Source organism: Octopus sinensis, linkage group LG3 (genome assembly GCF_006345805.1).
Source record: "Octopus sinensis linkage group LG3, ASM634580v1, whole genome shotgun sequence".
Classification (NCBI taxonomy): Eukaryota; Metazoa; Mollusca; class Cephalopoda; order Octopoda; family Octopodidae; genus Octopus; species Octopus sinensis.
Window position 1 is genome coordinate 148951338 of NC_042999.1, and position 26364 is coordinate 148977701.

At 36.8% G+C, this 26364-nt stretch overlaps 2 protein-coding genes across 3 annotated transcripts in view; one reads left to right on the top strand and one right to left on the bottom strand.

Annotated features, from left to right (window-relative positions):
- Positions 1 to 53: 53 nt before the first annotated feature.
- LOC115209259 lies at positions 54 to 15148 on the top strand. The gene is made up of 10 exons (XM_029777554.2): positions 54 to 148; positions 2693 to 2806; positions 3451 to 3606; positions 6781 to 6814; positions 7496 to 7567; positions 8676 to 8744; positions 8882 to 8948; positions 11446 to 11497; positions 13497 to 13599; positions 14493 to 15148. Exons 3-10 carry the CDS (start codon positions 3468 to 3470, stop codon positions 14635 to 14637), a joined length of 681 nt encoding a protein of 226 aa, XP_029633414.1. The 5' UTR covers positions 54 to 148; positions 2693 to 2806; positions 3451 to 3467; the 3' UTR covers positions 14638 to 15148.
- The window catches only part of LOC115209258 (DIS3-like exonuclease 2), a 77684-nt gene continuing 66007 nt past the window's right edge, over positions 14688 to 26364 (bottom strand). For both annotated transcript variants that reach the window (XM_029777552.2, XM_036501477.1), the window contains 6 exons: positions 23677 to 23766; positions 22163 to 22310; positions 21131 to 21261; positions 18143 to 18247; positions 17196 to 17363; positions 14688 to 15120 (listed from right to left, as the gene is read on the bottom strand). In XM_029777552.2, the coding sequence (XP_029633412.1) occupies positions 15094 to 15120; positions 17196 to 17363; positions 18143 to 18247; positions 21131 to 21261; positions 22163 to 22310; positions 23677 to 23766 (669 nt within the window). In that variant the 3' untranslated portion in view covers positions 14688 to 15093. The remainder of the gene's footprint in view (positions 15121 to 17195; positions 17364 to 18142; positions 18248 to 21130; positions 21262 to 22162; positions 22311 to 23676; positions 23767 to 26364) is intronic.

The window sequence follows — 26364 nt, forward strand, 5'->3', positions numbered from 1 at the left end:
TATTCATACCTCTATATTTGAGTATTAACAATGAAAAGCATTTAGTGATATTAGATATGCGGTTTTATTTCTGAAGCTAGCTCCGGTTGTTTAAATTCCCCGCCACGAACAGGAATAGTTTTCTTTTCAAAACTCGTTTGTCCAGTTTGTAAGTAACCTTAGCTTTAATAATTGATCTTTGAAAGATTTTTTTACTTCCTTCACTGAATTATGTTATGCTGTAAATTATTCTAGTGTTTGAATGTGCAGTAAATTGTAAACAACCCAGGACTCGCTATTCTTACATCGCTGTTAGAATTAGGAGTTGGGGTTTGGAATAAGATGAAATGGTCATGGCTGGAACACTTCTGATCAAAGGTATACTCGATCAAGGCTGACCAAAGGGACTGGCCTGAGCAACAATTACAACTTCAACTCCAACCCTTAAGTTTAATATTCTTCATTAATTCCTATGGCTCGAGCATCCCTATTTTAATTTCAGATTGTACACATCCTTCTAGATCAGTGGTTTTCAACCAGGGTTCCGTGGAACCTTGGGGTTCCGCCAATACAGTCCAGGGGTTCCGCAAGAAGTTACAAAACTGCTAAAATCGGCAGTAATTTTTAAGTCTCCTGTGCAGATATGTGTGCATAAGACTATTAAATTATTGCACAGGGGTTCTCCGAGCCAGTGGAATGTTTCCTTAGGGTTCCGCTCCAGCAAAAAGTTTGAAAAGCACTGTTCTAGATAAATGATCAGATTTACTGTTTTATTCTGTTCAAAACCAAACAGAATGAATCAAGAGTTGTGTTTTATCTATTTCTAGTGATGTTTGTTTACTTTTTACAAACCAGAGTTCATATTTAATTTGCATCCAAAACAGTCGAAGCTAACATTCATTAACGGCACAATTATTTTAAATATATATATTGTCACAGATAGAAAATTATTTTATTTGGAAGTTAGCTATCATCCGACATAAGTCGCATTTAAAAAATATTCTTATACTGCTAAACTTATTGTCATTCTTAAAAACTAACAGTTCAAGAAAATAAAAATAAAATGTTTCCTAATAAGCACCACATAGCAACTGCTTTTTCGGAAATTTATTCGGATTTCTCTATTTTAAACGTAGTTGTAAACCAAACAAATAGTTACAAGTGAAAAGAAATATGTTTCTAAAATTTTCAATTGGTTAAGATTTTTCCAGTATAATTTCCCTCTCTAACGTACTCCTTTCAGAGAGTTACAGGTTCCTGAGTCACCACAGTGAAATTCTCACGTAGGCGTGTAAACACTTGCTTTATGCAAAGTTTTTTTATATACATATAATAATAGACTACATATATTTTCACCTGGTAAATATATAGTTTCGTGACTGCTATTGTGTCAGTTAATTCGTGGTGGAATCATAACCAGGTTGGTACATCATAAAGTCATGGAATTTTAATAAAATTTACAAGGGAAAAATTATGTTTTTATAAATTTTCTTTTTTTCAACCGCTCATCTTCTTGTAGCTGATAACTAAATACACTCTTCCATTCTAATCGCAGTTTTATCAAAAATAATTCTTAACATCAACCAAAATTCACACAAAGTTACCTGTGAACAAACACCTGCTCTAATTGATATACTATGGCACCTATCAGCCACAGCTCTGCTTCCTTGTGGGTAATTTTAGGAACATAAAGGTTAGGAATCGCCACCTCAGAGGAAAACAAGATGTGATGGTAAATTTTCAGCCAGTTTCTGACAGATTTGATGCCCATCTGTGTCCTTTCACAAGGAGGAGCTACTAGTCGTCTTGGATCTCCTGTACCACTGGACCCATCTTCACAGTAGAGGTAGTGATGTTAAACTTTGTGAATCTCTTCTGCTTATTTCACACAGATGATAGTTCAAATTGTTGTTGGAGGCCAGAAATCTGGGCCCTTCAATTTAAGAACAGGAGTCAGACAATGCTTTTTGCTGGTTCCTGTGCTTATTAATATTTTCCTTATCATTTCCGCACTGTTATCAGGAGAATGGGAAGGTAGACGGGACAGTATTGACTTCAGACTCAACAGGAACCTTTTCAACATCAGAAAGCTGCAGGCTAGTTTGTGTTTGTTAAGCTGTACATTCAGGACCTCCAGAAGATCTTTTCAGATCACAAGAATCAATACCTCCAAAATTAACTCTACATTACATGGGTGGGTTTGACATTTCATGTGCATGTTGGACTTGTGTTTTCATCATAGGATCCACTAAAGCTAACTATAACATGGAATTGGTTGGAAGACCAAAGAAATGGTTCAAAGCCTTCTTTGAGAAGAAACTACACCAACCCTCCAAGAGTGGAAGATCACACTTCATGTTGCCTGTTTTGACAATTTCACTGTTGAAAGTTGGGGTGGGAGTTGAAGAAAAGAGGGGGCAATGAATTCATTTAAATCCATCAGGAAATACAAGAAGAGTTTTGTGCACACAGTTACACCTGGACTTCTTAAATCATTTACATGTATAGTCATCAAAAGATGAACAAACGAAAGAGATGGCCATCATCAGATTCTGCAGACAACCATAATCAAAGAGAAAGGGCCATATTGATTCTGAACAGCCTTAAGCAGTAACTATACTTGTGTAGTGATTGTCATTAATGTTTTCAATAAGTATATATAATTTATATCTTATGATGTATAAGTAATTTTTATTTCCCGTTGTCTTTTCAGTGTGGTTACCAGAAATGAAAGTTAAGAAATGTTATAAAAATTTTGTACTGAAAAACAATGAAGATATAATTGGAAATTCTCAATAAAAGGAATGTAACTCAACAAGGAAATATTGTAAGAAAATTTTCTTTATTTCTTTAATTAGAAAACCATTTTTATGTTAGTCATCATTACTAAATACCCTGCATCTTTTGATATTATTCTCACTACAGTAATCCCTCGACTATCGCAGGTGTTACATTACATGGGCAACGGACATTAAATGACGATGATGACATTGTTACAGCTTATAATTAATATAGTTTATTTTTTTAATGTTGTTTCTAATTTAATACTTATAAGCTTTCCTTAATTTAAAAATATTAGTGGTCCTCTTCTCTAAGGGCTTAAATGTTATTTAACTCTAGTATACACATTTGAAGCAGTATTTAATTAAAATTGCCAGTTACTACAGTATGTCCTGTCATAACATCTCTTATGAATGTGCAGCGTTAAAAGTATAATAAATATCAGAGCAAGTGGAAAATTCATCATTGCAGCAGCCAGCAAGAATACTTGATGCATTCTGGCATTTTGGTGGCTGGCGTTTTCAATTTTTATCTCTCTCTGATATTTATTGTGTTTTTAACACAGCACATCCATAAGAGATGTTATCTCAGGGCAAATACAGCAGTAACTGGCCTATCAACTGTGTATATACATTAAGTATGATATATAGATGGCTATTATTTAACTATGTCTTTTGTTTTGTCTTTTAGGTTTTCTGCTTACAATTATGTCTGAATCATCTGCTGACTCAGTTTTTTCTGAAAAAGATAAAGAACTGTTTAATGAAGATGATTTAGAGAAGTTATTGGTCATCAAATCATCATTACGTAATCGACTGAAAGATGAAAAACTCTCTGAAAAAGCAGGTATTTGTAAATATTTACTAGTTTTTACCTTGATTTTCTGCATTATCATTGTTTAATGTCCATTTTCCTTCTATGGTTGCATGAATTAGATGGAATTTGGTGAGGCAAGTGTTATACAACTGGGTGCCCTTTCAGTCATCAACCCTCACCTGGTTCTTAGCAAGGTAGTATTTTTCCATGGCCAGATTTGGCCGATGCTGGTGTCACGTAACTGGCACCTGTATCGGTGATACATAAAATGTACCTTTCAAGCATTGGACCCCACAGAGGCAAGGTGGCCTATGCCAGTGGCATGTGAAAAGCACTTTTCATGTGTTGGGCCTCACGGAGTCAGTGACGAATGACTGAGACCTTTGGCATTAATTCAAAGCAATGTGCATAAAGAAGAATTAGATTTGGTAGATTAATCTGAATGCTAAATGGCTAATCTATCACCTGATTTAAAACTACATGGTATTTTGGGTGTCTTTAGCAGAGTCCAATTTATTGCAAGTGTTTGGGTCAAGTCCTCTGCCTTCCTTCCTATCAGTCACAGAAGCTCTGTAAAGTTTCATAGGCACTGTCTTATCTCCTGACTAAAAGATTAAAAAGAAATTGCTAATGCCTTTCATAAAGGTATGAGCATCATGCAATCCTATTGCTCTGTCTATAATTCAAGTATCTTTAGCTTATCTCGTCATCGTCGTTGTCATCATCATCATCATCATATGTCTGTTTTCCATGCTGGCATGGGTTGAATGGTTTGACAGAAGCTGGTAAGGCCAGGGACTGCACCAGGCTCCAGTGTTTGTTCTGGCATAGTTTCTATGGTTGGATGCCCTTCCTGATGCCACCCACTTTACAAAGTGTACTGGGAGCTTTTTACTTAGCATTAGCACCAGTACTTTTTATGTGGCACCATAACCAGTGCTTTTTATATGGCACCGTAACCAGTACTTTTTATGTGGCACCGTAACCAGTGTTTTCTACTTGGCACCAGCATCATTGCTTATTATAAATGTGATCACTGTAAAATAGGAGTAAATCTAGTTATTAGAGTTGATAACTTAATTTTGATTCTTGGTTGTAGTCATTATTTAATTCTCTTGCTTCTTTCAACCCATTTGATACCAACCTGTTTAAAAACTGTCCCTAGTTTTGGGTGTAAATTCTCTGTTTTGAAAGGATTTACATTAAAACCTATCATAATTTCATGGTAATTTATGTTAACTGTGCATCTTCTCTATAGGAAGGTGCTTGTGTATGCCCTATCATACTTCAGCCTCTCAGCACCTTGTATAAAGGTCTCCCCTCCACTCCCTTTTTTATTTTTTATCATTTCCATTCTTTTTTTGGTTTTGCAGTTTGGCAACCTCACTGGTGTCAGTGGCATAAAAAAACACTCGGTGAACACTATAAGGTGGTTGGAGAAGGGCATTCAACTATAGAAACCAAAGCTGACACTGGAGTTTGGCATGTCCCTGTGGCTTGCCAGATCCTGTGAAACTGTCCAACTCATGGAGGATGGTGATGAGGATTTTACTAAATTCTTTGTTATTTTCACAATTAATTGAAACAAAGGTGGTGTATTTTGCCTTTGTGCTATGTCACATGCATTTCACAGTTTTATTTAACTGGCATTCTGTTGGTTATGATGACGAGGGTTCCATTTGATCTGATCAACGGAACAGCTTTCTTTTGAAATTAATGTGCAAGTGGCTGAGGACTCCACAGATACGTGTAGCCATATAGTTTTCAGGGAGATTCATTGTGAGATAAATAAAGTGTTGTGCTTAAGGACACAATACACTGCCATGAATTGAACTTACAACCTTGCAATCATGAGCCAAATACTCTAAAGATTTCTGCATTGTACCTTATGTAAGAAACAACTACATTAGAGTAGAAATCTCAAGATTTACAAGAATAAAATTTTTCAAGTCATTTTGTTGTCTTTTTGAGCATCACCTGACAAGCCTCAGTTTGTTTCACTGGAAATAGGTACCATTTTCACATTGTTTGTATAGCGTTAGTAATATTCTGCTTCAACAATTCCTGCTCATTCACCCTCCCAGCTCTCAGCTAATTCAGGTGGTAGGCTTAATACAGTTCCTTGTTTAACACCATTATTGGTCTTTGGATGCCTTCAACAGAGTTTAGTTTGTTGCCAGCATTCAAGTCAAGACTAAGTTTTTCCTGCAAATCAACCATGACAACCTCACCAGTCTTGATGGTCAAAGTTTATGGGTAGCCACTGACCCTCTTATTCCGTGTTTCTGCTATTCATTCTTCCTCTTTTTCCGAGTTAACCTTGATGGATTGTTTTTTGTTGGAGCAATTGTTCTTACATTCACTCAGCCATGGAAAGAATGAAACTTATATTAATAATTAGGCAATCACTCAACTGCGATGTAACAATGAATCCTATATCATAGATTTAGGAATCACACCACCTTTGATAATTAGACAGTCCAGAACTAGCAGTGCCTTTCTTAGTGGCACACTACATTTACTATAACAAGGAATAAACCTATGACCAAGTGCTTGGTAGTCCTGCAGTTTAATCTCAGTCATTACACCTCCTCATCATCATTTAATGTCCTTGTTCCATGCTAGCATGGGTTGGATGATTTGACAGAAACCATTGGACCCAATGCCTGCATTGTGTTCCAATGTCTGCTTGACATGGTTTCTACAGTTGAATGCCCTGTCCTAATACCAATCACTTTAGAGCAGTAGTTCCCAAAGTGGGCAGTATTGATCCCCTGGGGGTAGTGGAAAGATCCATGGGGAGATTGAAGAAAAGTGGGATGATAATGGGGTGGCCAAAATGGGGTGATAGATGTAAAAAAAAAAAATAATAGGTTAATTAGGTTTAAGTTTTCTTTGTGAAATACAGTTGTTTTGAATTTGCTGTAGAAAGTGGTCTATATTTGTAGTGGGGAGTGTTAAGGGGTCACTAGGAATATGGCCTGGGTGCCAAGTGGGCAGCAGCCTGAAAATGTTGGGGAACTATTTGTTGCTTTAGAATGTAAACTAGGTGCATTTTTTGTGCCACTAGCTCTAATGAAGTTGCCATGCAACTTTCAACATCATGCCAACCCCCTAAGTAGGGAAGGGGCATATTTCTTAAGATTTCTTTAAAATGTAACTGGTTTATATATTGCTTAAAGAAAAACAATTTTTTTTTTGTAGAAGCGACTGTATTAGAACCAGAAGCAGAATCCAAGTAAGTGTGGTCTGTAAGAATTTTTTTATTGTTTTCATTTTGTTAACAGTTACACCAAGGCCAAATTTGCCTTTCCTCTTTTTGAAGTCAATGATGAAATAAGTACTGGTTAAGCACTAGGGTCAATGTAATCCTCTAGCCCCTCTCTCCCAAATTTCAGGCCTTGTACCAATCGTAGAAAAGATGATTATTATTATTATTATTATTATTATTAGTGGTGGCGGCGGGGGTGGGGGAGGATTAGCAGAATAGTTGGAGCATCAGAATTGAAAAACTTTGCCGTTCATCCTTTCGGGGTTGATAAAATAAGTACCAGTTGAGCGCTGGGGTTGATGTAATCGACTTACACCTGAACTTGCTGGCCTTGTGCCAAAATTTGAAACCTGTTATTATTTATTATTGGTGGTTTAATAGAATTGTTAATGTCAAAATTGGAAAAATTAAAAGCCTTATGATATTTGGCACTTTACATTCTAGGAAGGAGGTGTCAATGTAATCAACTACCCCCCCCCCACCAAAAAAGTTTTCTGGCCTTGTACCTTTATTAGAAACAATTATTATAGTTTATGGCTTTAATATATAGCAGTGTGATTCTCCTAAAATACATCATTAATCAAGCTTATTCGATTGAGAAATAATTGAAATAAAAGTGAATTATGTTATCAAACTCTATTTTTTTAGAATCAGTGAATTGATGAAAGAAGTCACCTTACAGACTTGTCGAGAATCACGAAGGAAGCTGATGATAGAAAGGTGAGCTTTACTCTTAAAATTACCTTTCAAGGTTATGTTTTGTCTTTTATCATTGTTGTTGATCTCGCCTCCCTGCAGGACATTATTGAGCTTGATTTGAAAGAAATTTGACTGTTATTTGTATTGACTGTATACTAACTTGCAAAGGCGGCAAGCTGGCAGAATTGTTAGCACACCAGGTGAAATGCTTTGTGGTATTTCATGCTGGGCGAAATGCCAAGCGGTATTTCGTCTGCGTTACGTTGTGAGTTCAAATTCCGCCGAGGTTGACTTTGCCTTTCATCCTTTCGGGGTCGATAAATTAAGTACCAGTTACGCACTGGGGTCGATGTAATTGACTTAATACCTATGTCTGTCCTTGTTTGTCCCCTCTATGTTTAGCCCCTTGTGGGTAATAAAGAAATAGGTATTTCATCTGTCTTTACATTCTGAGTTCAAATTCTGCCAAGGTCCACTTTGTCTCTCATCCTTTCAGGGTTGATTAAATAAGTACCAGTTATGCACTGGGGGTTGATGTAATCAACTTAATCCCCTCCCACAAGCTGCCCTTGTGGCAAAATTTTATAATCATTATTACTAACTTGCAAGTCGAGTGACTGTAAAAAGATTCTTTATTGGTTCATATTACTGTTTTGTTGTTTTCTGTTTATGCAACTCTCTTCTATATTAGTTACTGACATCCATCTCTCTTTCATCATCATTGTTTAATGCTGGCATGGGTTGGACGGTTTGACTGAGGTCTGGTGAGCCAGCGGCTGCACCAGGCTCCAATCTGATCTGGCAATGTTTCTACAGCTCACTACTTACTCTCTATCTTAATACCTCCCAAATTCTCTTTCTAATACACTTACTTCCTCTCAAAATCATTCTATCTTTAATCTCCTTTCTGTCAACACCTCAAATATAAAATTCTTCCCTGAAGATGGAGGCTGGTATTATCTGATGATAGAATCAATTTACAGTCATTATTTTGGGCCACCAAACCCCAAGAAACAGCTGTTGGACTTGTAATACTCTTTTCCAACCCTTTTAATTCCTATCTTTTCTAGTCTAGCATGGATAACAGATGTTAAATGATGATAATGAGGATTTAACTTGTATTTTTCAGAGTGCAAATTGGTCAGGTATTGATTGAAAATCTCTTTGAGAAAGATGAATCCACTGATGTCAAAGTTAGGTAAGCTTGAAATATATTTGTTTGAATAAATGCACATTTGTTTTCTTTCTCTCCCTCTCTTTTCATAAATATATTTTATGATGAATTTAATACTTTTTAAAACAAATGTTTATAATATTCATTTGTTGTCTTTGTAGCAAAGAATTAGAATCAGTTTTGGAAAAACAACGTAAACTATCAGTAGATATTCTGAAAAAACATAAGGTAATTTTCTTTTGCTTTTGTTTTGTTTTCACTTCTGGATTTTTTTTCTTCAGGTGTTTCTACTGTCATCATCTTCATCATTTAAAAAGTCTGTTTTCCATGTTGGCATGGGTTGGACGGTTTGGCAGGACCTGGCCAGCTGGAGAGCTGCATCAGGCTCCAATTGTTTGTTTTGGCTGGATGCCCTTCCTAATGCCAACCACTTTTAATGAGTGTACTCTTTCACTTGTTTCAGTCATGTGACTGTGGCCATGCTGAAGCACCACCTTTAGTCAAGCAAATCGACCCCAGGACTTATTCTTTGTAAGCCTAGTACTTATTCTATCAGTCTCTTTTGCCGACCCGCTAAGTTACGGGGACGTAAACACACCATCATCAGTTGTCAAGCAATGTTGCGGGGACAAACACAAACACACATATATATACATATATACGATGGGATTCTTTCAGTTTCCCACTTTTTGTGTGGGACCAGCTTGGGTGCCTTTTACATGGCACCAGCACAGGTGCTTTTTATGTGGCACCAGCATAGTAACTATCTGTTTTCAGGAAGCATAAATTATGTTTTGTTGCAGTGTAGATATCCATTTTTATATTCTTGGCCAAGTTGTTCTTTATTAATTGCAATCTAGAATGAATCTTGCTTTTTTTTTATACCAGACGTTTGTGATTTGTTTTTCTGATGAACTACTATTTTACTGACATTAACAGCATTCTGGAATATCATTGCTGGTAAAACAAGTCTCAATCAAAATAATTGGGCTGATTTAATTGATGGGAGCCCTCTTTTAAAAATGCGTGGCCTGGGGTGTATCAAATAGTTGAAGGAACTAAATGCTGTTTCCCTTACTCTCAAAGACGTGCAGGAGCACCTTTGCAGGTGTCATGCAAAAAAGCACAGTACACTCTATAAAGTGGTAGGCATTAGGAAGGGTACATATTATCATCATCATACATCTGTTGTCCACGCTGACATGGGTTCGACGGTTTGACTGGGTTGGCATGCTGCATCAGACTCCTATCTGATTTTGTATGGTTTTCTATGGCCAGATGCCCTTCCTAACACCAACCACTCTGAGAGTGTAATGGGTGCTTTTACATGTCACTGGCACTGGGGTGCGTTTGTATATATATACATAGAGAAATATGCCATTATTAATAATAATGATATAAGTAGCCAAAGCATGAACCGAACAGGCAAGTTTAAAAATGTAAAGGTACTTTAAAATACCAACTTTGCTATAAATAGGAGTGAAATATACTCCGATGAGTATCCAGCCTTAGAAACCATGCCAAAACAGACATTTAGAGCCTGGGTAGCTCTCCAACTGGTCAGCTTCTGTCAAACCGTCCAGCCCATGCCAGCATGGGAAATAGACATATGAGGACTGTATTTGAGAAAGGCACCAACATCCACTTTGTTGCAAGCTTTTGGGTCAGTTTGTAGAAACTTCTCTCCCTTCAACCAATCTCGGAAACTTTGTAATGGTTCATAGACACTACAATCCTCTGCTGACAAAATTAAAAAAACAAAAACAAAAACCCTTGCCAAGTTAGCTATTTCATACTGCCACCTGCACACTCACCATTATTCTTCTTGTCACCCATACTGTGTTCCACTGCCCAGGTCCTTGACTGACCATTATTTCTTTCCTCAGTCCCATTGTATGACAGCTTGACAGAATTCTTTTCCATTCCACAATTTTTTCTGTAAACATCAACCTTAATCAGTTTCAGATTAAGCTTAAACAAATCCTGTTATGGTGATTGATAAGCTGGACTATTAATCTAATGGAGATATTTAATGTTTTACTGTATTATTGTTTCTTAAGAAACTATATCAGAATACATAGTCCACTTATCTGTAAATGGGTGACCCGGTGATGGATTGGTGTTCCATTCAGTGGAAATGTTGGCCTGCCCTGTAAGGAAGTACATTGTGATCAGCTGTGTATAACAATATGTGGTAGTTTGGTTGATATATGAATATACTCAATCTTGATCGAATTCAAAAATTACTTTAAATTCAGTTATCACTATGGTAACTGAATTCATTCAACTGATTGTTTCAGCCAAGCTCTGTTTTTCATGCTGTTTTCTGTTTTCCCCCCCAGCAAACTGTTTTTTTGTTTTCTTTCCCAACCTTGCTGTTTCTCATGCTGTTTTCCAGCCAAGCTTTTTTTTATGCTGCCTTTTCCTGGTTTATTTAAAGCCAAGTTGTTTTTCATGCTGTTTTCTGTTTTTTCAGCCAATAGTTGCTTTTATGTTTTTTAAGCAAACTGTTTTCATGCTGTTTTTCTGTTTTCTTTCCCAACCTAGCTGTTTCTCATGTTGTTTTTATGCTGTTTTTCTGTTTTTTCAGCCAAGCTCTGTTTTTCATGCTTCTTTATTGTTGTTGTGTTAAAATATGGTGTACCCAATAATATTGTATTTAGTTTATTATGCAATGGAATTGAATAAGATTTCTGAATAATATTTAAATGACATATTTTTACAGGCACTGACTAACATTCAGTCTAAAGTCGATCAAATGAAAGTTGAGAACTTAAGTAAGTGAACTATTTTTTTTAAATCTTGATTCTGGCTGTAACTATGCATCAAACGTAAATTAAACCAATAGTACATTGGGAAAAATAATCTAGAATTTATATTTATTAGTGCAAAGGAAACAAGCTGGCAGAATCGTTAGCACACCAGGCAAAATGGTTAGTGACATTTTGTCCATCTTTACATTCTGAGTTCAAATGCTGATGTCGACTTTGCCTTTCATTCGTTTGGGGTCAATAAAATAAGTACCAGTTATACACTAGAGTTGATGTAATAGACTTACTCACTCCCCTGAAATTGCTGGCCTTGTGTCAAAATTTGAAACCAGTATTTAGCAGTGTTCCTCAAAGATTTTATTTTAAAATACATTTAAATAATCTTTGATCTTATAATAAAATACAGATAGGTTTTACTGTTTCAAGTCTACCCACAGATTAAGTGTTCCAAACATGACTATCCAGTCTTTCTTTTCAGGTATTGTACATTTTGTGCTACACTACTTAATGTACTTTTAGATAACTGTTTTTCAAGAGACTAGGGTGTCATCGTTTAATCTCCGCCTTCCATGCTGGCTTGAGTTGGACAATTTGACAGGAGCTGGCTAGACAGAAGACTACACCAAACTTCTGTGTCTGTTTTGGCAGGGTTGTTATAGTTGGATGCCTTTTCTAACACCATCCACACACAGAGTGGGCTGAGTGTTTCTTATGTGGCACAAGCACAGGCGAGGTCAGTTTTGGCATGATTTTTATAGCTGGCAAATGCCAGCCACTTTACAGTGTCAACTGTAATTTAAGGAAACTTTGGTTGCTATTTCTTGCAGGTCTAGTTATTACATAATGGATCCCTAGACATTGCAGTTGTTCCATCTTGCTGTAGAAAAATCTGCCTCAAAGACCTAAAGACATCATGGATGATGATATCTATAGGTGTTCGGGTCTCTTTGTCTTGACATCATGTGATGGTTGTCATATATGGGGTGTCCATTATTTCCAATCTTTTGTGAAAACATTTCCAGCCTTGGGGAAGTATTATGCTGCATAGTTTTGTGTTTATGATTCCACTAATTGGCAGAAATATCTCTTATTTTCCACTGTAAATGAAACCCTGTGGGTGCCTGCTTTTATATGTTCCAGGGATAGGGTATAGTCAGATGAATTTGTACTTGCTACGGTATTCTTAGAGATTAAGAATAACTGATTTAAAATTTTGCTTAAATATAGGCACAAAGGTAGCTGTGTGGAATCTTGGGCAAGTGTCTTCTATGGCCATAGGCTGACCAAAACCCTGCGAGGGGATTTGGTAGACAAAAACTGAAAAAAGCCCGTTGTGTGTATGTATGTATGTATATTTATATATGTGTGTGTGTGTCTTTGTCCTCCACTGCTTGACAACCAATGTTGGTGTATTTATGTCCCTGTAACGAAGTGGTTCAGCAAAAGAGATCAATGTAATAAGTATCAGCTTTAAAGTATTGGGGTTGATAAACAGGGTTCATCTTTTTTCTAGAAACAAACTGCAGTACTTGCACTCACTGCTTGTCAACATTGTGGTGCTGTCACTGGTCACAGCAACAAGTTGTCTATTCTAATAACTTGTTAAGTTGTTATTTATATATTAGTAGATGGCTCCAATGCCGGTGGCATGTAAAAAGCACTATCTGAATGTGATTGATGCCAGGCCTACCTGACTGGCTCCTGTGCCGGTGGCATGTAAAAAGCATCCACTACACTCTTGGAGTGGTTGGCATCCAGCTGCAGAAACATTGCCAGATCAGATTGGAGCCTGGTGCAGCTGCTGGCTTTCTAGACCTCAGTCGAACTGTCCAACTCATGCCAGCATGGAAAAGGGACGTTAAACGATGATGAGGTTAGGGGTTGATTCATTTGACTAAAATTCTTCAAGGTGGTGCCCCAGCATGGCCACAGTCTAATGACGGAAACAAATAAAAAAATAAAATGTAAATGCAGTTTTCAATAAATGCCCTTCTTTTTCCTTCAGGAAACATTGCTCAGAATCGTGAATTAATGATCTTTCTGGAACCAACAAATCAAAATCTAAAAACTGTTGTTGAGAAATACAATACAAAATCACAAGAGAGCAGGTAATTAGACTTTGTTATGTAAACATATTTGTTTTGTTGGATTTTTACCCTTTGAACGACAGATCAAGACATTAATTTTTTGTAACTAAACACTTTCGAACTTTGGACACTGGTAGAATGTGTCATATAAAACATCTTTTACTCTTAGTGTTATTGAGAAAAGTTTGTATTTTCAAAGTTATTTCATGTTAAAGTTGTCGTATTTCGGTAATTTCAACCGATCAATGACATGTATTCAGCTGAATAAAATTACTGCCGTTATTTGTCAACAACTTCCAGCGGTGTATATTTTGTTTGTCACTGTTATTTATGACATATTTCATCTCAGTTACGTTTGTATGAATAAATGAGTGTATCTGAAGCATGTTTACTTCATGGCACCACCATAATCGTTCGTCCATTTCTACTGCTTTTAGTTTGTTTTTTTTTTCCTGTTTTTCAGCTACTATTTTTAGAATGACTCTTTTGCCCCCCTCCCCCTCCAATTTCATCATTTTTCACTTTTTTTCATAACTTTAACCCTAAAACCCTAAAGCTAAAACCAGTACAAACGATGTCATAAATATCAATGACAAACGAAATATACACCGCCGATAGTTGTTATTGACAAACAACGACAGTAATTTTATTCAGCTGAATAAACGTCATTGATTGGTTGAAATTACTGAAATAAGACAAGTTTAACACAAAATAACTTCGTAAATATAAACTTTTCTCAACAACACTAAAACAGTAAAAGATGTTTTAAATGACACATTCTACCAGTGTCCGAAGTTTGAAAGTGTTTTGTTACAAAAAATTAATTTCTCGATCTACAGTTCAAAGGGAAAAGATCCGTTTTGTTACCTATATCTGCTTAATAAAAAACTAAAACGATTGATTCAAAATTTCAGGTTTCTGGAAGATTTAGCCAAACTAAAGAAAGAGAACAGGGCTTTCCAATATATTCTCCAAAGCTTAATTGCAGGAAGCAGTACTGATTGGGCAGCTGATCCAGAATTACTTTCTATTATGTTAAGGGCTGGTAAAGAGCTTTGACTAGAGAAAAAGACAGTAAAGCAAATTATTAATTAATGAAAAAAATTTGAAATTTTTAACGAAAAGATTTTATTTGGTTACATTTTGAGCCCATTATGGGCTAAACTGTACACCAGGATTGTTGGATAATCTACTGGTATGGTCCAATATTCTACAATACCGTTGATATCCTAAGGGGATTGAGATCTTTGGTTTGTGGTAGCAGTGATGAGGATATTCCTGGAGGGATGACTGAAAACTCATTCAACTAAAAATTCATAACTCATTCAAAGTTGTTTTTAAAATAAAAATGTAATTAAAATTCAAATTTAAATATATATTTTTGCTATAATATAAAAAAAAAAGGATTTTGTCTTTAAATAAATGTTCACAGTGTGAGATGACAAGAGTTGAGTTTTGATCTCCAGTGAGCGCGAAATTTGATATCTGTGCCTAAACCATTGATTGCAGAATATATCACAGTTCGGGATGAGTTATCATAGCCTGAAATAAAATATTTAAAAAATTTCAATTCACAGGATTACACCAAGATTTAAACAGTAAATTACATTTGGTCTTCAAGACAGCCTAATCATCTTGAGAGAGTTATTATGTACTGTTACTATTTCACTTCTTTATTTTATTAGTCAATTTGTTAACCAATTGACTAATCGTTTGATTAGTCATTTGGTTGATCAATTTATCAGTTAGGTTTGTGAAAAGTCCTTTCTGTTTGACAGATAGACCTGAAAAAGAACTGGAATAGAGGGCTTGTCTGGCAATGAAAGGACACTGACAAACATAAATGACTGATCAATTAACCAAATGATTGATCAATTAGTTAATTGGATAAGTAGTTAACCGACTGACAAATGTGAAATGAGAAAGTAAATAGAACCAGTGTGTGTTTTATGCTGGCATTATGACCTTTGCAAGATGCATAAAATGTTTCAAACACATGAGTTCACACCAAGAATCTTGCAAACCAAATACAAAAATGGAGTGTGTGTGTATATATATATATATACATACACTAGTTGCCATGATAGATCGTTAGCCACTACACACATTTTTTTCTCTCCTTGTTTTTTCTGTGTCCCTTTCTGTAGAAGAGCGTAGGCTCGAAACATAAAAGACTTTTTCTATTCCTGAGCGTTATACTAATACATCTGTTTGTTTTGTACACCATCTGTCTTCGTCTTTTGTTTTTTTTGTAAACTCTTCCTATATATATATAAAGATTCATTAAATTCATATGATCAGTCACATTTCTGAAGATTCAGTATTATAATGAAACTTGTGTACCATTATTGGTAATGGGTTTATATGAATATTTCAGGAGTTCTTGCTCCTTCTTGAGTACCACGTCCAATCCATTAACCATCCATGTACACATTCCTTAAACAGCCACTAAGTTTAGCAGTGTAACACTATTAGACAATTTGCATATCAGACACATTCCTGGCAAATGGTATGTACATATTAATTGCTGGTAAGGACATCATATTCCATTTTGAAACCATAATATACTACCAAGTATATCAAAGTATATATAAGTCAGTACTGTGGAGGCGCAATGGCCCAGTGGTTAGGGTAGCGGACTCGTGGACATAGGATCGCAGTTTCGATTCCCAGACCAAGCGTTGTGAGTGTTTATTGAGCAAAAACACCTAAGCTCCACGCGGCTCCAGCAGTGGGTAGTGGCAATTCCTGCTGTACTCTTTCGCCACAACTTTCTCTCACACTTCTGTTGGCCCGCTCACTTAGCCAGCGTGGTGGCGTTGTCTGAAGGCTAAAACAATGTGAAGCGCATTGTGACTAGCGATGCGTAGCAACATCTGATAGCCTGATCGGTCATGATATGTCAGTACCATGCTCTACATTTTGGGTTAGCCTTGAAATTCAGTACTTTTAAGTTACATCAACAGATTTTCTATAGAATTTAGAGCCAGCATTTGAAGTCATGTTTTGTATATGAATCATCACCATCATTGTTTAACATCTGTTTTCCATGCTGGTATGGATTGGACGGTTTGACTGAGGACTGGGAGGCTCCAATCTGATCAGGCAGTGTTTCTACAGCTGGATGCCCTTCCTAACACCAACTCCGAGAGTGTAGCAGGTGCCTTCTTTACATGCCACTGGCATGAGTGCCAGTCAAGCGGCACTGGCATCAGTCGCACTCAAATGGTGCCTTTTATGTGCCACTGGTACAGGAGCCAGTCAGGTTGCACTGGCATTGACCATGTTTGAATGGTGCTTTTTATGTGTCACTGGCACGGGAGCCAGTCGGGCGGCACTGGCATGAACCATGCTTGAATAGTGCTTTTTGGGTGCCAGTCAGGTGGCACTGGCATTGGCCACAACTACGATTTCACTTGGCTCAACAGGTCTTCTCAAGCACAGCATATTGCCTGACGGTTGAAATGCCTATGTAATCAATGGTTAAGATGGAAAAGTAGGTGGCTATGAATTCTACATTTGCTACATTGGATTTCCTTCAGCTTCATGAAAAAAAAAATCCAAACTTTTACCATTTTAATAAAACAGCAGCTTGTTTATAGACTAAGATTACTTACCAACCATTTGAGGGGTTCTGAATCTCCCTGTAATATACATTTAACCAAAGTAAAAATCCCAATTTCCTGATTAACACTTTCTTTTATGTGTTCATTCTCTTTCCACTGAAGTCGCAGCATTGGGAGTCTTTTCCTTTTGAATGCAGTGTGACTATGAAGATCCAGTTTCTGCAATACAAATCAAAATATTTTTAGATATCCAAAAAGGATTGTTGTGGTGGGAGTAAAAATGTGGAGGACCTCAATCTAATTGTTAAGCATAACGTATTGCTATTATTGGTTTAAAATTTTTGGGACAAAGTCAGGGCAGTGGGTAAGTTGATTACACTGACCCCCGTACATAACTGGTACTTATTTTAGTGACCCTCGAAAGGATGAAAGGCAAAGTCGATCTTTGTAGGATTTGATCTCAGAGCGTGAAGATGAAATGCCACTAAGCATTTTGCCCTACTTATTGCCATTATTAATTAGCATTAATTAAACAGGTTTTGAATTGATTTTGGACAGTAACATAAGTTGAACTAAAACGTTTTAAACTGATTCATCTGCTTATATTATATTAATTTCTTATTATCAATGCCATATTTTCCCCTTTTATTTTGCTAAAAGGGGCTCTATCCTTGCACTACCAATGAGGTTGTTTAACCCCAGGTCACACCTGATTGATAAAAATTATTTCAATCATAACCATCCTAGCATTCTGTGGACCTACATCAGCTGATGTCCTTCCTTTAAGATGACAGGCTGGGTGATTAGGGAAAAGTTTTTTCTTTTCATTTACCATGTTTCTGTTGAAATACATTGATTTGTTTAGAATTAATTTTGAAAATAAAGAATTCAGTTAAAAAAAAAACTTTTTCATTATTATATTGGTGCTTGGAACATAATTTAACATGAAACTTTCGGTGGACGGGTTTAATTTAGATTACTTTTAAACTATAACTTACATTGCAGTAGACTCTTTTAACAACTCCAAGCCTGAGAATGTATACATCAAATGAATGGTCAAGGATAGCCATTACCATTCCTTTCTCATATAAAGGACCACTTGCCTGAAACATAGAACATTAATCAAATTAACAAGAAAGCAGTTGCAAGTAAGTTAAACAAAATGAGATTCTTTTCAAAAGAGAAATATGACTGCCATGTATATTTCCATCTACTGTCATGTTAAATGCAGTTGAGATCAGTCTAACCCTTTCGTTACCAACCTGGCTGAAACTGGCTTTCTCTAGTAAATATGTTTTGTTTTCAAAAGTTTTGAATTAAAATCTTCCATTAAACCTTAATCACAATTTATGTTCCTAACATCAGCTTAATTATAACTAAGTTATTTTACTAAATTCTTTGTTATATTTAAAATTAATTGAAAGAAACACATAACATCTCAAAATAAATATGGTAACAAAAGGGTTAAAATATATAATAGAGAAACAATTCTTAACCCTTTTGATACCAAGCCAGCTGAAACTGCCTTTGGCTCTGTAGTACAAATGCCTTGTTTTCAAAAGTTTTGAATTAAAATCTTCCACTAAACCTTAATCACAATTTATGTTCCTAACATCAGCTTAATTATAACTAAGTTATTTTACTAAATTCTTTGTTGTATTTAAAATTAATTGAAAGAAACAGAGCATCTCAAAATGAATACAGTAACAAAAGGGTTAATGCGATAGTTTAACCTACCGTTGTTGTCAGCCTTATTATACCAATCAATATTCACTAACATCATAGTCTATTTAGTATTTGTTTGGATTGTTCTTGGGAAAATGTCAACCAGATGGTAACTAAGGAATCTCCTTTATCACATTTCCTAGCACACTACAAATAAAGCTAGTATTATAGTTTTATCCATTTATTAACATCTCAACAAAGTGGTTTCATAATATCAACAAAGATATTTTTTCGCTGTTATTTCTTTTTAATATCTGCATTGTCCAGTAACCTGCTGCTTACTGATAGATTCTTCTTGTTCTTTGGTTAGGGGTGGAGTGTTTGAGATTGCTTAGAGAAAACAGATTTGATATTAACACAAAATAATCACTTGTAATGTTAGCATGAGACCACAATTTTGAGGCTGGAGTGGACAGAGGTAAGCTCAGCTGATTCAGTTGACCCCAAGTATTTGACTGCTATTTTTATTTTATCTCCCCAAAAGGAAGAAAAGGAAAGTTGATCTTGGTAGGATTTGAACTCAGAATGTAAAAAACCAAAAGAAATAGTACAAGACATTTTGTCTGATTCTGCAATAATAATAATCAGAATCTCGATCAAAATGGAAATTGCAGTTGTGGCCGATGCCAGTGCTGCCTGACTGGTTCCCATGTTGGTGGCATGCAATAAGCACCATTTATGTGTGGGTCAATGCCAGTGCTACTTGACTGGCTCCCTGTGCCAGTGGAATGTAAAAAGCACCATCCAAATGTGGCTGATGCCAGTGCCACCTGACTGGCTCCCGTCTTGTTCGTACATAAAAAGTACCCACTACACTCTTGGAGTGGTTGGCATTGGGAAGGGCATCCAGCTGTAGAAACCTTGCCTGATCAAATCGGAACCTGGTGCAGCCTCCTGGCTTGCCAGTCCCCAGTCAAACCGTCCAACCCATGCCAGCATGGAAAACGGACATTAAACGATGGTGATGATGATTGTATAGCACAGGTGAGCTCTGATCAAACCAAATCATGGTATTTAACCCTTTCAATACCAACCCGGCTGAAACCGCCTTAGCCCTGTAGTACAAATGTCTTGTTTTCATAAGTTTTGAATTAAAGTCTCCCACCAAACCTGTAGCTTAATGAGAACTAAGTTATTTTACTAAATTCTTTGTTATATTTAAAATTAATTGAACAAAACACAGAATGTCTCAAAATAAATATGGTAACGAATGGGTTAAGTAGCTAACCAAACATCTAGACATGACCCCCCACTTCCCAGTTATACAATATTCTCCAGTTTTTTCCTAATCATATAATACTTTCTCCACCTAACTGAGAACCATATTGCACACTCTGATGCTCAGTGTTGAATTGTTTGGGGTACAGTGCAATAGTTTGGACAAGTTGCAATCCCTTCGTCCAGTCAATATATTTGCTCATTCTGGTGGTGGTCACAGCAGAGGGGAGCAGCAAAGTGGACTGAGCTGGAGTGTGGCAGTAGCTGTTTCCCTGCACTTGCTGGTGGTAGTTATCTCAGCACAGTGTTTAACCATTTAGCATCCAGATTACTCTATCATCATCATCATCATCGTTTAACGTCCGCTTTCCATGCTAGCATGGGTTGGACGAATGACTGAGGGCTGGCGAACCAGATGGCTGCACCAGGCTTCAATCTTGATCTGGCAGAGTTTCTACAGTTGGATGCCCTTCCTAACGCCAACCACTCCGAGAGTGTAGTGGGTGCTTTTATGTGCCAATCAGGCGGTACTGGCAACGACCTCGCTCGAATCTGAATCTTTTACACATGCCAGCGGCACAGGTGCCAGTAAGGCGATGCTGGTAATGATCACGCTCGAATGGTGACTTTTCGTGGGCCAGATAGCTGCTGCGGCAACGATCACGCTCGGATGGTGCTCTTTAAGGCGACGCTGGTAACTCTATCAACTGTAATATTGTTTTGAATTGATCCTGTTGTAACTTCAAAATTTCAATGATATCATTGTTTTTACAATGACATCGCAGGGTAGGCGTGAGAGGCTGGATCTGGCTAATTTGAACATAAAACAGGCAGAATATTATGGCCAGTTTAAATGCTGAAGAGTTAAGGCCTTATTTGAATGTTTTCTTGATGGTAGATGTTGAAACCAAATTTACTGAAATGAAAAATTATAAATAACTCCTTAGCTTCTCATATACAGAAGTTTCTCATGAAATGATTATAAAGAAATAAAAATATGTGGCAACTAAATGGCTAATCTGATGAATATTTGAAGAACTTACCTGAATAAAGGCAGCAAGGAAAATTTCACAGCTTAGCTCCTGTGCACGTTTTGAAGCAGTTTTCTTATCGTTACAGTGCTGTGCTTGTTTTTCCATCTCTCTCTCAGTTTGTTGAATAGGTGGTGTGTATCCTATACAATAAATAATATGTGTAAATAACTCACAACATTATATTATAGGGTAATATTAGAGCTGGAATAGGCTTAGATGTGGACATTGACAGAGTTAAAAGAAGCATACATGTGTATGCACACATTTAGAAATAAAGAGCCTGGTTTTACCAATATTACCCTTTTGTCCTATATACACATACATCTTACATCTACAATCATTACACCACTCACATGCTTCTAAGTAATCACTAGATTTGCTAGAAATAGCAGCTCAATCTCCCTTAAATTGCATCTCACTATTTTAAAGCAAGAACACATTAGATAATGCAGTCCTAGATGTCTTGAAAAAAAACAAAACAAAAAAGAAAAATAGGTGGAATGGTCATGGTTGGAATGCCTTTAATCATAGGTCTGTTTAACCCTTTCGTTACTGTATTTATTTTGAGATGCTCTGTGTTTCTTCCAATTACTTTAAATATAACAAAGAATTTAGTAAAATAACTTACTTATCATTCAGCTAGTGTTAGGAACATAAATTGTGACTAAGGTTTGGTGGAAGATTTTAATTCAAAACTTATGAAAACAAGACATTTGTACTACAGAACCAAAGCCGGTTTCAGCCAGGTTTGTAACGAAAGGGTTAATTAAGGTTGACCTGGATTAAATAACCATGACACGAACACAAAACAATCCAACCAAATTTCCCTCAAAATCCACCCTATCATCAACTTAAAAACAAAGATAATGTTCAAATCACATTAAGCTTAGATAAACGGTCTGAAAAAAAAATGACAGGATGGTCACATCTGGAAAAAATTTGACCATTGACTGGCTGAATCAAGGTTTGCATAGAGGTAAACAGCAACATACATTTACAGATATTCTCAGTTTGTAGAGTAGGGAAAAAATGCAATCTTACCAAGGGCAGCAGCTAACAATCTGTGCACAATGACATCAGCGTATCGTCGAATGGGTGATGTGAAGTGAGTATAGAGAGGTACGTTGAGAGCATAATGTCGATATTCATTCTTGTCAGATATTGTTCCAGAACAGAAGTATTGAGCCAGCTTCAAAAGTGAGAGTGAAGAGATACATGGCCATTATTATTAACAACAACAAAAACAGTAATTCTAATTTTAGGGATGGGGACAAGTCAATTACATTGATCTCGGTACTTAATTGGTACTTTATCTTAGTGATCCTGAAAGGATAAAAGGCAAAGTCAACCTTGGTGGAATTTGAAATCAGAATGTAAAGAACCAGAGGAAATGCTGCTAAGCATTGTGTCCTAAAGTGCTACTGATTTTGGCAGCTCACTCTAGCTACTTTGTATAATAATAATAATAATAATAATAATCTCTTCTACTGGAAGCACAAGGCCTCAAATTTGGGGGAAGGAATTAAGTCGATTACATCAACCCCAGTGTGTAACTGGTACTTCTTTAATCGACCCCGAAAGGATGAGAGGCAAAGTCGACCTTGGTGGAATTTGATCTCAGAACGTTGCAGCAAATGAAATACCACAAAGCATTTTGCCCAGCATGCTAATGATTCTGCCAGCTTGCCACCATCATAATAATAATGGTTACAAATTTTGCCACAAGGGCAGCAGTTTTGGGGAAGGGAATGAGTCCTTTACACCGACACCAGTGTTCAACTGATACTTACTTTGTCGACCCTGAAAGGACGAAAGGTAAAGTTGATCCTGGTGGAATTTGAATTCAGAATGTAACGGCAGACAAAATGCTGCTAAGCATTTCGTCCAGCATGCTAACGATTCTGCCACCTCGCTGCCGTAATAATAATAATAATCTTTTCTACTAAAGGCACAAGGCCTGAAATTTTTGGGGAGGGAACTAGTTGATTATATTGACCCTAGTGTTTCACTGGTACTTATTTCATCAACCTTGGCAGAATTTGAACTCAGAACCTGGCAACTGATGAAATAAGCATCTCACCCAGCATGCTATCATAATAAGGGGTGTTAGCTTAGTTCACTGGTAATGAACAGCTGGCACTATAGTACATCTCCAGCATTAGAAGCTGTGCAGAGACAATAAATAATAATAATGCATTGGGAGTGATAAAGGGAGCTGAGAAACACACCAAGCAATTCCCTGGTAATTCCAATCTCCATAAACTACAACAGATAACCTTGATGGTCCATATACAACGAAAAGACTCTCCATCTAAAATGGAATAAATGTGGTGATAATTTTAGCAGGCATAGCAAAACAAAAGTGCCCTTGCTACTCTTGGCCTCCGGAGGATGCCCAGTACTAAGGCAGCTGAAATAAAGTTATAATGAAAGGGAACCATAAATGATGATAATAATAATATCAATTATTTTTAATAAACACATAGGGTCTGAGATTTTGTGTAGAGGAATTCACATCAAAAGGGTCAATGGCAAATGTCTGTAGTAAATCTTACTTTCATTGGTTTTGAACACTTGGCTATGAGGACTTGGAGTCTTGCTAAAGAGTATTCATCATCATCACCTGAGTGTTGCAGTAGAGATCTCTGAAAAGAAATTTTTTAAATATGACAAATCTACTTTTGAAAAACTGAAATCAATTTTATAATATGACTAGCAGTATCGCCCGGCGTTGCTCGGGTTGTAAGGGAAATAACTATATAAGCATTTTTAGAGAGTTATAGCCAAAAAATAGCAAAAAAATGCATTAAAAATTGAAAAAAAATTAAGGTAAATTTTTTTTTTAAATCGTTGACACATCGTAGATATTTTTAGAGAGTTACTTCCCTTATATAAAAGCGAAAAAAATGCATTAAAATGGAAAAATATGATGGTAAATTTTTTTAAAATCGTAGACTCATGCTAATACCCAGAAGGGCTCGATATGAATCACGACTATAAGATACCCGCTTTTGGTTAAACTGCACCGCAAAATGTGGGAGTAGTTACGAATCTAAATCGTAGGAGACAGACACACAACTTCACTCTTATATAAAGATGCTTTTTTTTTCAGTCATAGAGTTAGATTTATGAAGGTCTTCAGTAGAAAATCCTTCGAATTCTGACTCGCTGCTTGATATAATGAAATTCGTATCCATTTTTTGTCAGAATTACAAATTTTGAAAACACAATAGGAACAAATTTCGGAAAAAAATCTCCCATAATTCACGGAATTAAAATTACACTTCGATTTTTGTACAAAACTGTATTTGAAGTGTTTACGAAGTATAATACGTGTTTTCACGAATGTACTAAAGAGATTTACTCTGATATTCTCATTTAAATATGAATAGGTAAATTCGGGCGGTTTGGTAATGAAAGGGTTTATATAAGTGTCGTCTGTTTATACATAAACACTGTTTCATACTTTCAGTTTAGTCTTGCTCAAATCACTGTCGCTATTTACTCTCTTCCAAGAACATTTTCACTCACTCTTATCTGTTAGCTTGCCATACATTTTACTCATGTATCTATCAGCGTGATAGACAGAAACAAATATTACATCTAGTTTCACTTTATTCGTTGCACACTGTGTGTGTGCGTTTGCGTGTGCTGTAAACCAGACTAAGAAAAGCATTTGACATACACACCAGAATGTGAGTTTTCTGTAAATTTTGCTTAATTGGAGTTTAAATTTTAAAAACTGGACCTGGCAAAACCCGATGCATTCTACTCTTAAAAATGCTAGGTAAATTGTAATTGAAGAAATCCTATATTGTAGATTTCTATAACTGACAAAGGGAGGCAGATAAAATCTGCCTTTTATAATAAGAGATAATGAAATTACTGTGTATAGTGCTCAGGTGCACTACAACTCATCAAACGTGCATGTATGGTACATAAAATTATGTACAAATATCAGGAAATTGAACAGTTTGGGAGCGATTATATATTTTACAGTGAAATATCCTCTGTAACAACACAACCCGAAGGTTGGTTTGTATGGAAGCTAGTTTAATGTTCCTTTCTACTAAGGTGTCGAGCTGGCAGAAACGTTAGCACGCCGGGCAAAATGCTTAGCAGTATTTCGTCTGTCTTTACATTCTGAGTTCAAATTCCACTGAGGTTGGCTTTGCCTTTTGTCCTTTCAGGGTCAATAAATTAAGTACCAGTTGTGTACAGGGGTCAATCTAATTGACTGGCCTCCTCCCCCCAAAATTTTGGGCCTTGTGCTTAGAGTAGAAAAGAACATTCCTTTCTATGAAAGGCACAAGGCCTGAAATTTTGAGGAGGGGAGTTAGTTGATTCAATCAACCCCAGTGCTCAACTTGTTTCATCGACCTTGAAATGATGAAAGGCAAAGTCAACCTTGGTGGAATTTGAACTCAGAACATAAAGACGAACAAATTGCCTCTAAGCATTTTGCTCAGCATGCCACTGATTCTGCCTGCACAGGAGACGTCCACCCCATCAGCTGTTCAGAGGTAGGTTTTAAGTGATGATCATCATCATCGGTTAATGTCCATTTTCCATGCTGGCATGGGTTGGATGGTTTGACTGAGGTCTGGAGAGCCAGCGCCTGCACCAGGCTCCAATCTGACCTGGCAATGTTTCTACAGTTGGATGCCCTTCCTAACGCCAACCACTCCTGAGTGTTGTGGGTGCTTTTTACATTCCGCTAGCACAGGAACCAGTCAGGCAGCCCTGGCATTGGTCATGTTCAGACAGCGCCTTTTACGTGCCACCGGTACAGGAGCCAGTCAGGCAGCCCTGGCATTGATCACATTTGGATAGTGATTTTTACGTGCCACTGGCACGAGATCCAGTCGGGGAGCACTGGGCATCGATCATATTCAGACAGTGCCTTTTATGTGCCACTAATCATGGGAGCCAGTCAGGGAGCACTGGCATCAATCGTGTTTGGATGGCGCTTTTTACGTAAACAAAAAAGACATAAAAAGTGCAATAGGATCTCAAGTCAGCTGAGATTGCACTTGTCTGTGAAAGTGTAGTCTGACAACGATGCATACTATGGGTGTACTTTTAAAGTACAGTGGGATCTCAGGTAAACTGACACAGAAAATTAGCAGCAAGGACATTAAAAAATGCAAACTTGTAATGCAGTTGATAGCTTCTGTTTCCAGGGTGACCCAATCAGCAAGGACAGTGGATGTTTTGAAAGCATTACAAGGATGGGGTAGAAA

Bases quoted from the DNA above. Each gene is read 5' to 3' on its own strand.
- LOC115209259 (XM_029777554.2), top strand. From the start codon at position 3,468: ATGTCTGAATCATCTGCTGACTCAGTTTTTTCTGAAAAAGATAAAGAA. The intron at 8,949-11,445 runs GTAATTTTCTTT...ATATTTTTACAG, and splicing joins ATATTCTGAAAAAACATAAG to GCACTGACTAACATTCAGTC. The intron at 11,498-13,496 runs GTAAGTGAACTA...TTTTTCCTTCAG, and splicing joins AATGAAAGTTGAGAACTTAA to GAAACATTGCTCAGAATCGT.